The sequence below is a fragment of the Fusarium solani genome, assembly GCF_023522795.1.
Source record: "Fusarium solani strain SB1 chromosome Unknown bctg00000012, whole genome shotgun sequence".
Lineage (NCBI taxonomy): Eukaryota > Fungi > Ascomycota > Sordariomycetes > Hypocreales > Nectriaceae > Fusarium > Fusarium solani.
This window is the reverse complement of record NW_027072146.1, coordinates 2,611,291-2,626,282: the sequence shown is the minus strand read 5'-3', so window position 1 is coordinate 2,626,282 and position 14,992 is coordinate 2,611,291. Positions and strand designations below refer to the sequence as shown.

Below are 14,992 nucleotides of genomic sequence, written 5' to 3'. Positions count from 1 at the left end.
CCAAACAAAGTCACGCCATAATGGGTAGTAGTGAGAACTGACAAGGATCAGAGCCATTGCTATCATAATCCGGTGTCGGTCGGCGATGCGGTTACTGTCCAGACGCAGGCCAAGATCGTTTGCACGAGGGGCCATACTTACCAGCGAGTATGCCGTTATCTTTGTCTTGACGTCCCGAGGTTGCAATTAGCCTAAATAGACAAGCTTATTTTCCAATCGGTGTATACCATAGCCCATACTATCGGTCTGGAGGCTTCAAGTTATAGAGACATGGTCATATCACTGTTCTATGATGACATGCACTAAACCACAAGCGGCATCACCGAAACCATCACAGGGTTGGGATGCCCGGTGGGATGGGGAGAACCACACAACTAGGAGAACTTCGCTCTTCCCTTTTAGCCTAAATAGACACTCTTATCTTTTAATCTTGCATACCGTAGCCCATACTACTAGTGCAGGGGCTTCAGGTTATGGAGGTGTCGTCATATCGGTGTTCTGTAGTGACATACACTAAGTGCGGATATACCAGGAGTATGGATCATCACGCAACCACAAGCGATATTGTCGGCACCATCGCAGTGTCGCAATACGCGTATAGAGGCAATTGAACCAAAATGAAGGATCTTGGTTATGATTATGACTGGCAAGCTGAAAGTCACTGGTGAGATATCTCCATGCTGTTACAAGGCTCTGCATACGGTGTACAAATATCGGTTCCCCTGCTGATCTGGTCTCTCTGCTCTGATCAAATCTATCCCCAGGTTTATACTACCTTCATCATCGCTGTTACCACTTTCTTCAGGTCCTCCCCTTTCTCTACCTCTCGCGCATACTTTGGAAACGCTTTAAGAACATTCCGTTCTCGACAGCTGAACCGTCATGGCTACTGCCAAAACCCAGACCACCGCCTCGCTCAAGGAGGAAAAGGAGCCAATTGCCACAGTGGTCGAGTCCACGAGGCTTCTGGCTAACGACCAAACACCTTGGTACCAGAAACCTAACCTTAGGAAGCTCTACCTCCTACTGGTCCCTGCTGCCATAGGAGTGGAGATGACTTCGGGCTTCGATGCCAGCGTCTTGAACGGACTCCAGGCTGTGGAAAAATGGAATGAACGTAGGTCGATTCCGGAACCTTCTATCCTCGATTCAACAACCAGTCCAAGGGCTGACTATCGGTGATAGAATTCGGCAACCCAGACGGGGCCATCTTGGGCGTCATCACCTCCAGCATGACCTTCGGATCCGTGTTTGGCATCCCGCTTGTCCCTTATTTCAACGATCGCTGGGGAAGGAAGCCAGGCATCATAGTAGGCTCCGTGATCGTCATACTTGGTGTCGCCATCCAAACTGCCGCAATTAACAGTAAGTGATATAATCCCACAGCACCGTCTGGGTACCTATCAAGAAGATGGGGAACAGTCGCCTTCCCGTGTTACAAATTACTTGTTGGCTAACGAATGTCTCAATTAAGTGGCCATGTTGATTGCGTCAAGAATCATTATGGGGTTTGGTCTTCCTTTTGCCACTGCCGGTGCCGCCGCTCTTCTCTCGGAGCTTTGCCATCCAAAAGAGCGTGCTTTCATCAGCGGCATCTTCCACGAGAGCTGGTATGCCGGTGCGATTCTTGCTGCAGGTGTCACGCTAGGTACTTTCGATTGGGGGAGTAGCTGGAGCTGGCGCCTCCCGACCCTGTTCCAGGTGCTTCCCTCGCTGCTACAGCTGTCTTTCATCTGGTAAGTAGTACTTTACCATCTCACACCACCTGGGCATTAATTCGTATATAATTTGAATCGAGGGCTGACATACCTCCAAGGTTCATCCCGGAGTCTCCTCGTTTTCTGATCGCCAACGATCGCACTGAGGAAGCCCTAGCTATCCTGGTCAAATATCACGCTGAAGGAGATGAGAACTCGCCTTTCGTGTCGGCTGAATACGAGGAAATTACCGAGACGCTTAAGAAAGAGAAGGAAAGCAGCTCCCGACCTTGGAAGGAACTTGTTTCCACATCAGCAAACGTGAGACGTGTGCTTATTGCCATTGGGGTCGGCCTCTTTGCTCAGTGGTCTGGAAATGGACTCGTCTCTTTTTATCTCTCTAAGGTCCTGAAAACCATCGGCATTACCTCACGCCTCCAGCAGAACCAGATCAACCTAGGTCTCATGTGCTGGAACTTGGTTACCGGCGTTGCTGGGAGCTATGTCCAAAAGTTTGCGCGCCGGCGCGTACAGTGGCTGGTCTCGTACGGCGGCATGACCCTTGTGTATGCCTGCTGGACAGCTTCATCAGCTGTCTACTCCAACGACACTAGCAACGAGCATGCCAGTCGGGCCGTTGTAGCGCTCATCTTCGTGTACTACGGGTTTTACAACATCATGATGCCGCTGGCATACATCTACATCACTGAGGTGTTCCCGTATCTGCAGCGCAGCAAAGGTATGGCTATTATGCTGTGGCTCAACCGTGTTGGCGGCGGTTTCAATGGATTCGTCAACCCTATCGCCTTGCGTGCCATTCAATGGCGGATGTACATCGTTTACACATGTTGGCTCGCGGTAGAGACCACAATTATCTACTTCCTATACCCCGAAACTCAGGGATTGTCGCTGGAGCAAGCTGGCGGGGTTGTCGATGGAACAAAGGTAGATGAGGTCGAAAATGAGAAGGGATATTCCAACTCTAAGCGGGTCGAGTAGAGCCTCGGCTATACGTCGTGGCAGAACCCAGGTGGCAAGGGGAAGCGTCGCGAATTTAGGAAGATAATAGAGAGAGATCCCACTGGTCATAGTTCAGGGGGCGCATTTAAGTCCGTAAATATACCTAACTTATTACTTCCGTATAAACTTCCATTCCCTCTTAGCGAAGAGTTTGACGAGTCTGAGATCCGAAACAAGCTCCGTGGCGATTGACTGTATGACAACCCAATTAAACTCTTCGTGGTCAGACCCCCCGTGGTTGGACCTTTTGTGGCTGGACTCATCAGACTTGGGAGACTGGTTCTCGAGGCTGGCCTCCTGCACTAGCTGGGAACGCTTATTGTTGAGCTCGGCTAACTCAGCCTCCGTATCTGCTTGGTGATTTCGGAGCTGCTTTTGTTGACGGGCACGTTCATGATAAGGTTTCGCCTTCAGAGATTTGCGTTGCCGGGCATGTCCCACAGACGCCAGCCGGGGTGCCATGATCTCTGAAGGTCAGTATTTCTCGATGTCACACCTGTAGAAGAATATTGCCGGGATCTCTACACCTTGACGCCTTTCTAATGCGCGCTGAAATTTTCTGCTTCTTATTTATTTGTTATTTCAAGCGCGGACACGGTTGCTCCATGAACCCTGGTCGTCACATTGTCACAGGCAATCACCTCCCTGGCTCTGAAGAATGAGTAGATTGCATAGAAGGTTGAAGCTCATGCACTGAGAGAAAGCCTACTATAGTGGCCTCGAACTAAATACACTTCCACAAGGTCATCTTCTCGCAGCCTCAGTCATCCTCTAGCACGCAACATGCTCTCTTATCCCGCTTAGCGCTCTCCTCATCCTCCAGCCAGCCCCCCTTTCCCATCTACCGGGGCATTTCGGTACCGTCGTAGCTTTAAAACGTGCCAGCAATGTTTCTCGAAGCCTTGTCGATTGTCTTCATCATTTGAGCCACGCCTGCATCGACCGACACTGCCCCCATATCAGAGAGCTTGACACCACTTCCCTCCATGGCCGCAACCGTAAGATCAGTCTCAATGAGACCAGGATGAAGGAGGAAGCTAGTAAGCCACGTTTCCTCAAAGTGAAGACGGCGAATGAACCAGTTCAGTGCCGCCTTGCTGCCACCGTACGGGCTAAGCAGTAGGTGGGCAACTCCATCGATCGATCCGATGGAACCACCCAGTGTTGATATCGCAATGAAGGTAGGGTCCCCCGTCTTACTAGCCTGAAGAAGAGCTGCAGTGGCCTGGAAGAGGGCAACTGGGGCAACCGCATTAACAAGCAGATGCTGGTTGATGTCTTCGACAGTAGACTCGCGAACACGACTGGCGTTAAGAGAGATCCCAGCATTGGCGATGACGATGTCGAGGGAGGTTATGCCGTGGTCTGTCTTGAGCTTTTCAATGACTGCCGCCGTACTTTCTGGCATGGATGAGTCAAGTTGAATGGTGATCAGCCTAGAGCAATCTGCCTTGGGCAAATGTTGCAAAGCTTTCGAAGTGGCATGTGTTGCGTCTCGAACGGCCGCGATGACGGTGGTAGATGGGCTTGCGAGATATACCTTGGCGAAGCCTCGGCCGATACCGCGGTTGGCACCGGTAATAAGAACAGTGGAGGATTTCATAGAAGGATTCATATCGACAAGGATTGATGAAGTTGTTGGAAGTTTCTTGTGCAGCCTTACTGAAGTAGTTACTGGATCAATGGGAGACAAGTGACATTTATATACGAATTCGACACTGGCCACAAACCACCTTACTGGCGCTGATATCCACAACTCTTTTGCCTATCTAGTGATTCTCGCTTGCAGAGATTAACGTCGAGAACCTCATCGTCTCGTACAGAAGCAAGAGTGGACTGTTTTTCCTAATCATCAATGACGCAAGTCCGGATCTAAGCATTTTTGCGTGGCGGATTTTATGGAAATAAGGATTGAGTTTGCACAACGTGCATCATAACGTTATTTTAATGTTATTTCAACGTTATTTCAACGTTGTCGTGGTTGAGATGATAGCGTGGGAGGTCTGATCGGACTTAACTAAAGTCCGCTTTGTTTCTGGTGGAGGTTTGGATCACGGTGGATAGCCTCATGACAATCGGATCATGACCTACACCTCGCCTTTCTCATAGAGCCTTAGGGCTAGGGTTGTCTGACTTCTCTCCTCTGTCAAAGTTCGTTGACGAGTCACCCGTTCATTACTATCAAGGCCCAATCGTCTGCGCTGCGGCGTAACGACTCAGATTACACACCGGTGTGGCTACTAAGGCATACATGCAACCTCGCTACTGCTGGACATACGAGAATGCGTGGTCGATGCTCGTGCGCCACCAGGGAGCATTTGCAAGTTCAACTCTCGGCATCCATCATCTTCTGGAAACATGACGCTCATAGTTCATTCAGAGTCTAACTAGTTAACTGGCCTAAGAGGGCATGTTGCCTTTGCGCTGCCGGTACTGTTCCAGCAGCTTCTTTCCATAATCGTTTCCGTTAGGAGTCCTAACCAAGGTGTGAATGTGGAATGGCAAAGGCTCTTTGTTGTTCAGGAAGACGCCCGAGTGATGATCAAATTCGACCATGACGGCAGGGGAGTGTACCTTGTAGTAAAAAGCGTCCCCATCTTCAAATCCTCCAATCCAGCAGAACCATGTCTCATCCCAGTAGACAGAAATTTCCTGCATCCGGGCCGCCAATGCCTTTTCCGGTAGGTAGTTGAGGCTCATGGTGACTATCTTGCCAATTACGCTCTGCTGGGCCTCTGAGAGTGTCGTCACCTTCACGCCTTCATATGGAACCACTCGGTTGTCCTGAAAGGCGCCGCCTAAGTGTCTTTGGTCGGCTCTGTGATGCCGCCAGGTCGGAAACTCGGAGCCGTTTAGTTTCGTGTAGATCTGCGCAGCCCCTTGAATAGCCGGATCCAGCGACTGCATGAGATGTAGTGCGGTCTGCTCCTGATCGATGAATAGCTCAACGCCCTTGTTGGGCCCTGCGTCGATGACATTTGGCTCCGCTCCCATGAAAACGGGTGATATCACCATCTGCTTTCCAACCACGAAGCAGTTCATGCAGAGATGATGACCGAAGAGTTGCCAACCCCATGGCTCGTTGACCAAGGGCGTACCAAAGATGACAAAGTTGTAGGAGTTCTCATTGAGGACCTTTGTACCATCGACGACCTCGCCCAGAAACTGGTTGACCTTCATGCAGCCATGAGCCTTTTCGTATCCAGCTGGTGACAGACTTGCTCGCATTAGAGCATGCAGCGCAGCAACCAAGTCTTTGGATGCCTCTTCGAGCCGAACACCGTGTCTGAAGGCGTAAATCTCAGGGTTGATCCAACTCCGCCATTCCGGTGCATCGACAGGCTCCAGGAGGGCCTCTCGTTCCTCTGCCGACGCAACCTCGATGACATGCTGCGCTGCAGCGGTCATCTGGACCACTGGGGCCCCAAGATCCTCCTCCGTATCTGCCAGACGATAGATATTGGGGATTACATGACCATCAACGGTGATTCCCTTGTAGGGTTGGTGATAGAGCTCCTCCCATGCCTTCATCCAACCGACCATGAAGGGCTCGGAACAGCGCAGCTTGGCCCACTGGTAGGTGTCGGATGCCGCAAGCTCCTTGCTTCTTGGAGCATCCTTGGGCGGAATATAATTCCGAAATCCCGCCACGGGCCGGTTGGGTTCCATTTTCGTGATTTTGATCCTCGTGAAGGACTAGATTGATGGGAAGAGAATGCTGTAGTGTTTCGAGTGGAAAGCTCTTGATGAGGCGATGGGGAAAGTCGAGCAAAGATTAAGCTCACGATGTAATGAAGAATTCTGCTTAGGCGTAAACCGAATAAGAGAGAATTGCTGGTGAGTCTCTGTTTCACTTTGAGCAGAAGGACAGTATCACATCGGATATGAATGAGATATATGCCATAGTGTTGTCTCCAGTGGGGCCAATATTTTCTGATGAGAGTCATCTCATATTAGGACATCTTTCCGTACTTCGGTATCGCCCGGAAAGGTCGGGGGAGAGTATCGTTCGATGGGCAGAGTGGTAATGCCCAGTTCCGCACTGTCGCTCACAAGAAAAGGTACACAATTGTTTCCAGTAACGCCCCGACATTAATTGGCAAAGCTTTGCAGCCAAATGGACTATCAATTCAAATCTTGAGTGCCCAGCTTTGAAACTTGGGCCACTGAGCTTGAGTGAGCCTTGGGTGAACTACCTGATTCCGTCGGGAGAGGCTGGTGAGCGCGCCGTGAGACGCGAGACTCGTGGGAGAGTGAAGGCGAAGAACCAATGGGAACCCGTCCCCACACACCGTGTTTCGTGGCGGGCCAAAATTACCCCGATCCGACCATTGCAAGAACCGAAATTCCGGTGGGGGCCCGAACCAGGTTGCTCAAGCAAAATGGGCGGAATACGTAGCTACCCTAGGTAGACATGGGAATAAATTAAAAATTTTGCTAAAGAATTATTTAAATATTATAGAAAGAAAAGATAGTATTTTATAAATTTACCATAGTATCTGTTTTTTATATTGCTTTTATTCATGTATTATTTTCTGCCATACATTTGGTGAAAGGGCAACCTTGATTAACACCGACTGTGATGTGCTCTCCTTGGGCAAACCTCCACAGCCATAACGCATGGTATCAGATGAACCAACCACATAAGTAGAAGAAGGATCTCTGGATAGTTATTCTTAAGCATAATAATATGAAAAATCTTATCTCTGACCACGTAGTCTGTAGGGAGTTGAATGTCAAAGAGAAGTCGTGTAGGGCACACATGTGACAGTAAACGTGACAGTGCACGTGATGACGCACGTGGCTCACTTTTACGCACCGTCAGGCAATACTGGTCTTCCATGAGCCGCAAGTGTTCAAATTAAAACAACATTCAGTGACAAACAATATGACCGTGTCCATTCTAACAGCTTGTTTACTACCTATCTGCAGATGCAACTTGACCCATATCAAGCCACCATGACTTGACCGACAACTTGCGCAACAACTAGCTAGATCGCGAAAAATCGCTTCGTCCTTTATCTTCGCTCTTTACCTCAACTGACTAGACTTGAGGCGGAGGATATGGCCATAGCGATGCACAATAGCAATCAAGATCATGCTCGCACCAACAATCGCCGCCTGCGTTCCGAAACTTGCGTCGTACCCAACCTTGGATCCCCAAGGCTCCTGAAAGTAGCCGACACTAAAACCACTCATCGCTCGAGCAATGTTGGTCCAACCGGAGACCTCTGCAGGAGCAGAAGGGTATGAATCCAAGACATATGCCGTCACGGCAACTGAGGTGGTCATGATGCCAAAGCTGTGCATTCCCCATCCTATACTGACCGCAGCCACAGAGAGGTGGTGGTGCAAGGCTTGTCCGAGCAGGACTAAGCCAGCTATCATGAACAAGGCGGATATGTATATGGTGACCAGCCGAGCTTCGGGTTCAAACACCCCCTTGTGCTTTCGGACGTAGCGTCGAGCAACGTAGTCGTTGAAATAGTGGCCAAAGACTTCGCCAAAGAGCACACCAACAATCGGGGAAAAGTAAAGGTATCCAAGTCCGTAGTAGGAGTACCCATAACCACCCGCCTCTCTTGGAATTGCGAAGAGGATGGCAGTCGTGATATTGATACCGATTGCCCAAGCGAAGCAGAGCAGGCTGGTGACTATTGTTAGCGCTTGTAAGTGCAACAAGAAAAGAAAGTCGAGACTGACTAGGCAAACAGAACGAGCAAGAGGACGGGCTTAAACAAAGTCAAGAAGAACCTCTTGAAGGAATCGTAGGCAGTCTCGTAGTATGTAGAATGATGTCGCAATTGCCAGACACCAGTGAGTCGGAGCATCCTGGAACCAAAGCCCTGGCCACGAGATGGCTGCTTTGAAGTAGGTATATCACGATTATACCAAGTCTCATCAAGGAATGCGATAATGAGGATCAGGTCAATGCCGACGACTCCCACACCAAGCCAGAACACGTCCTGCCACTTGTGCGTGCCGCCCACAACAAAGTTGCTAAGTAGCGGGCCCAAGTACGGAGACGTGATGTACATGAGTGCCCAGAGGCCAATTTTTCGGGCTCGCTCATGGAAGAAGAAAATGTCTTTGATGAATGCAACGGCGATTGTTTGACCAGATGTAAGGAACAGCCCCGACATAGCTCGCATGGCGTAGAAGCAGGGAAAGTTGGGAGACACTGCGGTGACGATCGAAAAGACAAGGCCGAAGAATGTGGACCAGAACAAGGTGGGAGCTCGTCCAATGAAGGAAGTCATGGGAACCCAGATTATGCCTCCCACTGCCCTAGAAAGTGATGACCTGTTGGCATGCATCCCGAGCAAAACTTTTGGAGGAGGAACATGTACTTACATCATCAAGACGCTGATGCTGTTGGTTTGGTTGATGGTGCCAACAGATTTGTGCCACTCAACCGCCTGCAAGATGATAGGAGCGCTGCCAGATGCAGATGCAAAGTCGGCAGTGAGGGCAGCCCAGGCCACCGTGAAAAGGATAAGGTGCTTCTTCCGGGAGGACCAATTCAACGGATCGTCCATATCGTCCGTTGGCTGAGGCAGCAGTACAGTCTAGGGAGAAGAATTGAGCGTCAGAAGAGAGATGCCAGTGTCTTACAAGGATCAAGCACTTACATGCCCATCTTTGGCAAGCCGGAGAGAGGTTCCATCAGGACCCGCCACGTTCAGAAGCACTCCAGCTTCTGCACGAGCCTCCAGTGGGAATGCATCAACCCCAGAAAGCCCGTCGGGCTTCTCGGTGTGCGATACATGGTCTGCGTGTGGCTTCTCCATGACCTGTGATTTGTGCGTGAAATAAGCTATAATCAATCAACAACTGTGCAGCGAGTCAAAGAAAACTACTGCTCGTCATTGGAACTGGCCAGAAGGCTTATTCAAATACAACTTCTCCAAGGACAGCTTGAGGGTTCAGAACAAAGCCAAGACCTAGTTCCGAAATTGCGAATCCGGGGCCCCGTGGGGAAAGATGGTGTACTGCGGAGCAAGCGTAGTTCATGGCGGGCTTGCTGGGTGTTCCAAGCCACTCCTGAAATTCCGCAAGGCGTCGCTTACACGGCACCCTGGCTCGAACCAAGCTAGACTGGCCGAGGCCTTGTCAGTGGTGAGGCTAGCCACTTTGTGGTAATCAGCTGTGTCTCCAAAGAGGTCACCAGACCAAGTCTTCCAAGTCTTCCAAGCCTTTCAGACATGTTGCCCCTCATAGCTCACACTTGAATCGAATTGATGTCGTGACACGCCAGCCAGTATAGCTACCGATGTAATGATGTGTACCGACCAAATATAATTATTACGTATAATGATTTTCACGTCTACTTACATCTCCAAGCCTTGAGAGAGTTTAATAATCAAGCCACTGGACATTGCTTAGAGAGAGTTGAAGGGAAAGACCCTTGGCGGTCACATATCACACAAGGGGAAAATGACGCCCTGACTGGGAAGGTAAATAAACTTTCATACGGAATTAGAATTCCGTCTCATGCCGATGTGTTGATAGGAATTCCCGGAATAGTTGCCCCTGACAGATCACTTGCGAACTGGAGCGCATTCGACGAGAATTCTTGGTGCTTCACTGGTCACTGGACCAAATGGATTGATTGCGCTTCTGTCCCTGTACTGGTGTAACGTTCTTGGGCCGAATAGCAGCAATATCTGAAACTTCTCTTCCCAAGAGAAAGAGGGTGGGATTGGATGCATACTTCGACAACCAGCAGACTTCAACACAATTCCAGATGGCAAGATCTCATGTTGACCGTTTCATCGACTTCTTTCTGCAACTTAAAGTGATGACTCGTCACTATGGCTTGCTTGGAGTGATGATTGATCAAAGTGGAAGTCATGACATTTCAAGCAGTTGAATGTACCAGCACGTTCTCATAGATATAAATCAAGTAACAATTCAAAACTGTAAGACTAGACAAGAACTAAAGCGTGGAAAATTGATTCTCAAAAGAATAAAATATCGGCAAGTGCCTGTTCAAGGCAACAGACTCATACCAGAGCTGCCCCTTACATCTCCGCTGCAAGATCACCACTCTGAAACCCGTTCAGGACACCGTTGTGTTTGACACCGTTCTCATATGTGCCGTTCTCTAGCTTACCCTTAGGAGAGCTGAGGACAGCATCTCTGGGGTGAGGTAGAAGGGCGGATCGCTTGCGCAACTCGGCTGCCGTTTGACAGATATCCGACCGCGGAAGAACACCAGCGTTCTCGAATGACTGGAAGGCCTCGATGTAGGTGTCGTAGGTATCATCATACCTCTGCCATCCAAACTTGCGAGCCTTGGATACAGAGCTAATGGTACACCAGGCCTTGCCGACGGCCCAGTCAAAGAAGTCCCAAGTGCCCCAATCGTAGGCCTCGAGTTGACCACCGTGCTTAGCCACAACTCTCGCCCACACCTCCTTCTTGTCCTTTGACCACTCAGTCATGAGAAAGTTGTTGGCCATGCGAAGCTCATCTCCCTTTGCCGCCCATTCGGTGAATTCTGGAACCTTTGCATAGTTATTAGCAATGGACTCCGGTTGAACCAACTTGTCACAGCGTGGTCCTACCTCGATGCCAAAGTGTCGTCCAATCTTTGTCCAGACATGCTTCCACACAAAGACATCACCGTTTGCGTGGTTGAACGCCTCGTTCTTTGCGTGCTCGGTTGTTACAGCCCACACGCTCATGTCTGCGATACTGGGCGCGTAAGATGAGTCTTCGACACAATAATTGTAGAAAAACTTGTTCCCTGGAAAGACAGGGGGTTGTCCCATCTCACGGCAGCATAGCATGTAAAGAGCCAAAGTCAGAGCCATGGACATGCCGTTTCCTATGAGAAGGGTTAGCACGAGGGAGCACAGAAGGAAAGGGTACAAACCTGATGGTGTGAATCCTATGATGCCGTTGGGGCGAATGATGTTCCAGTCCCAAGACCGCTTGGCAGCCAAGCTGAAGAGGAAGTCTTCCTGTGGATAGTAAAAGTTTTCCCCATGGTCCTCATACCGTTCCATCTCCTCGTGAAGGGGAACTTCACGAGGCCCAAGGTGGGCACCGTAATACTAGCAACCAGTTAGCAAGACATGGAGGACCACAGTCTCGAAGAGATGACGTACTTTGCCGCCAGTTTGGAGACAGACGCGCTGCAGAGAGCTGGCAGCGACAATGTCGATGGCAACGAGAAAGTTGTGAAACAAGGGGATGTTGCTCTCCCTCAGCTTGGTGAAGTCTGCGGTATGAACGTAGGAGGCGAAGAATGCATGCGTGACATCGTGACACAAAGGAGCCATCTTCTCGATCAACTCTTCAACAGGCCTCAAGAAGTCGAGGGCAATGAATCGGACGCGGTGATCTTGCCAGAAGTTATGCGTCGGAGTTCGCCGCGACGTGATGATGATCTTGGACCTGTTTCCCCACGCCGTCAGCAAAGTAGATGCATCGTTTTGTTAGGTGCGCGGACAGACCATTCAGACTCGGGCTTGCGAATCAGATTCTCGATGATGGCGTTTCCAGTAATGCCATTGGCACCTGTAATGAAGGCGACTTTTCCACGAGGAGGAGCCATGACTGGTGTTTGAGTTGTGAGTGATGTGTGAGGAGTGCGAAGTGTCCAGGTAATGAGAGGTGTCTAACAATATTGGGTTTTGAGCAAGTGACGATACTTGCAGTATTTGAGTGACAAGAATTCTTATTTACCTATGTTTTTTCATTTGAATACAGAGAGTGGCCGGGGACTATTCCGTAGAGGACAATAACCGGAAATTGCACCAGTTTCGGAATTGTAACTTCTTCCAGTTCAGAGATGGGGCCAGCAGCCCGGGCACGGAATACTGTCGGGTGAACTAGCTAGTGCAAAGCTCAGGCAGGCTCCAACATCTCCATCGAACTAGGAAATGGATTGGGCTCTGGTTGCAGTTGCAAGGTGAGTATCATCCTGTCGGCTTGCTCATGGCCGAGAACAAGGCCCACCCAAGCAAGCCGACATCTTACCCTTAACAGTGGGAATAGAAAATGTGGGGATGCTTACTTATGAAACACTCGTGAATTCCTTTTCCTCTATCTCAACAATAATCTGTAACAGTAGAGAAGGATGAATTGCCATTCAAAGCTGGTGGGAAGGGAAACAGCAGTGTAGTCAAACTCATAGGAATGAGATACGTCCCGAGTGTATCCTGCCCAAGTTCTCTTACTACTTTGGGGAATAGACGTTGGGTATCATCGCAAATGGAACAACGGCGGATATCGACGGGACAGGATCATGTGTTAGATGGTGCTCTACTGATGGACTTCTTTCAGCCAATTACCTCACTGCACTCAAAGCGAGACGAGGTATCTTTGTGTGTTTTCATATCAATAATTTAATTCAGCTCGTTAGTCTAGTATAAACCCTCTTGTGCTGTTCGAGAATGAGTATGCTAAGAACCGTATGAGGTCCGAGACGGATGAAGCTATGGAGCCAGCATTTGAGCATGAACACAGGCCCCTCAGTTAATGTCGGTTGTCTGAGGGTAAGCCAGACTGATTTTTCTCCTGTTGAGTTAATTATACGAGTTTTGATAACATCGACGGGCGAGCAAACGGTGGTCGCCGTGACACCCAGGTCCTCGACTTTGAAGATTTGCAGCATGCCATCTAAACATGCTTGTAGTACCTCTGATCTGCCATAGGTCTTGACATACCAGCTTGCATCCGGACATTTACAATGTCTGCGGGATTACCGGCAACACCGCCATGAATCCTGACAGGGCGGAGAGCGGAATCAAGAGCAGATGCGATGGGGTGTCGGCATCTCCGTAAGTGTGAAGTCGAACATTGAGGTCTTCGTAAACCCCAAACCGAACAGTTGAGTAAGTAAGTTGGCGAAGTAGAGCAACGCTCAACCCGGCGTAAAGCCCCCGATAGCCCTCAGTATTGATGATATTGACAGTTACTCTGACCATGGATGCACGCCCTTCAGAGAGCGCTGACCGAAGGCGTACTTTAACTATTTCGTGCGTTAGTGGTGTAATTCATGAATTTTAAGTATACTTTTGCAATTAACTCAAGTTGAGCGGATGTGTGAGTAGTGTTGCTATGGCACTGGCGCTCCCCCAAACCAGAAGGGAAAGCTCTACGTAGCCACCGGCAGCCTCGGACTGGAGATGTACCGGAGATCCCAGTCACATTGTTGCCATTTGTTTTCATGGGCTGGTCTCTGGACTTGGAGTTCTGGGTCCTTTGCTGTCTCTATGGCGAGCTGGTGGTGGCCCCGCCTACCTACTATCAGGTATTTGCCTCATCGAAACCGAATCACAGCGGGCAGATGACCCGTACAGGCGCTGAAGAAAGAGGAATTCACTTGATTCAAAATCTGGTTGGTGGAGAATGGTCAACAGCAGACATCTGGGCACCTGGGGACTCATGGGCCGCTAGTGTGGCTCGCTTGGCCGGTTTCTATCAACATATTCCGAAAACCCGAAAACCCGGTCCCGGACATTGGTGCTCCCCTACTTTTTCGTTTCTCCAGTCATCTCCACGCTGAAATCGCTACCATGCCGAGACTACTTGGTGCTCAAAGGCTTGATATGCTGCATCACCAACTCACATAGTTCCGAGGTGTAGAGAAGATGTTGGGTGGGATAGTAACCGGCAAAGCATCTTAGAAAAGAATTGATGAGGTGGTTCGCAAGTTCCAGTCGAATGAATAACTGGAATATTGCAACTTCTTCTGTATCAAGAAGTAATTCCAGATGGCTTGGTTCAAGTAATGTCCAGCGAGAGTCTACCACCGCTGATTCGAAGACATTCTCGCTGCCATGATTGAATAGCCCAAATTGGTAGTTTATTTTTGCCTATGGCTACTGTTATCCATTAAATTTGTTCCCGGAATGCTGTGTACGACCACTAAGTACCAAGGCCGGTTGGCAAGTTGGAATTCCTCAACACCAATGAAAGAATATCCCCCACTCCACAATCCTCGTGATGTCTCTAACTACGGAAATATCACACGACTACCAAAACGGAGCCCCATCTCCATCTACTGGGAAATGAGGGGCGTACATCGCCTTGAAAAACGGGGTATCTACATTTGGTTGCGCCGGAATTACGTGGTGATTCTTTCCGGAACGACAGACGTATCATCCATGCAGCAACCAGCTTCCGTCAGTTAACTATCCTTGGCCTCTTACCATCGATGAAAGGCAGTCGAGTTTCCTCTTTTAATAGGTCTAGATTGGTACGCTTATACAATAGTCAAGCTGCTGTCGTTGCCTGCTGAATCACGATTCACCGTCCAT

The 14,992-nt window shown here is 49.5% G+C and overlaps 5 protein-coding genes across 5 annotated transcripts; 1 reads left to right on the top strand and 4 right to left on the bottom strand.

Annotated features, from left to right (window-relative positions):
* Window positions 1–882: 882 nt before the first annotated feature.
* Window positions 883–2,696, top strand: MRS44_016901 (uncharacterized protein; the record flags this gene model as incomplete). Its single annotated transcript, XM_046281322.2, has 4 exons — window positions 883–1,117; window positions 1,186–1,365; window positions 1,475–1,736; window positions 1,817–2,696. 4 exons carry the CDS (start codon window positions 883–885, stop codon window positions 2,694–2,696), a joined length of 1,557 nt encoding a protein of 518 aa, XP_046130497.1.
* Window positions 2,697–3,588: 892 nt separating this feature from the next.
* MRS44_016900 (uncharacterized protein) lies at window positions 3,589–4,332 on the bottom strand (the record flags this gene model as incomplete). Its single annotated transcript, XM_065618229.1, has 1 exon — window positions 3,589–4,332. One exon carries the CDS (start codon window positions 4,330–4,332, stop codon window positions 3,589–3,591), a length of 744 nt encoding a protein of 247 aa, XP_065474301.1.
* Window positions 4,333–5,117: 785 nt separating this feature from the next.
* Window positions 5,118–6,386, bottom strand: MRS44_016899 (uncharacterized protein; the record flags this gene model as incomplete). Its single annotated transcript, XM_046270106.2, has 1 exon — window positions 5,118–6,386. The coding sequence occupies one exon, from the start codon at window positions 6,384–6,386 to the stop codon at window positions 5,118–5,120; it is 1,269 nt and encodes a 422-aa protein (XP_046130499.2).
* A 1,362-nt stretch (window positions 6,387–7,748) lies between these two features.
* On the bottom strand, window positions 7,749–9,731 carry MRS44_016898 (uncharacterized protein; the record flags this gene model as incomplete). Its single annotated transcript, XM_046281970.2, has 5 exons — window positions 7,749–8,364; window positions 8,421–9,005; window positions 9,072–9,286; window positions 9,350–9,511; window positions 9,618–9,731. 5 exons carry the CDS (start codon window positions 9,729–9,731, stop codon window positions 7,749–7,751), a joined length of 1,692 nt encoding a protein of 563 aa, XP_046130500.2.
* A 1,010-nt stretch (window positions 9,732–10,741) lies between these two features.
* Window positions 10,742–12,282, bottom strand: MRS44_016897 (uncharacterized protein; the record flags this gene model as incomplete). Its single annotated transcript, XM_065618228.1, has 4 exons — window positions 10,742–11,550; window positions 11,599–11,779; window positions 11,834–12,122; window positions 12,182–12,282. The coding sequence occupies 4 exons, from the start codon at window positions 12,280–12,282 to the stop codon at window positions 10,742–10,744; spliced, it is 1,380 nt and encodes a 459-aa protein (XP_065474300.1).
* Between the last annotated feature and the right edge of the window lie 2,710 nt (window positions 12,283–14,992).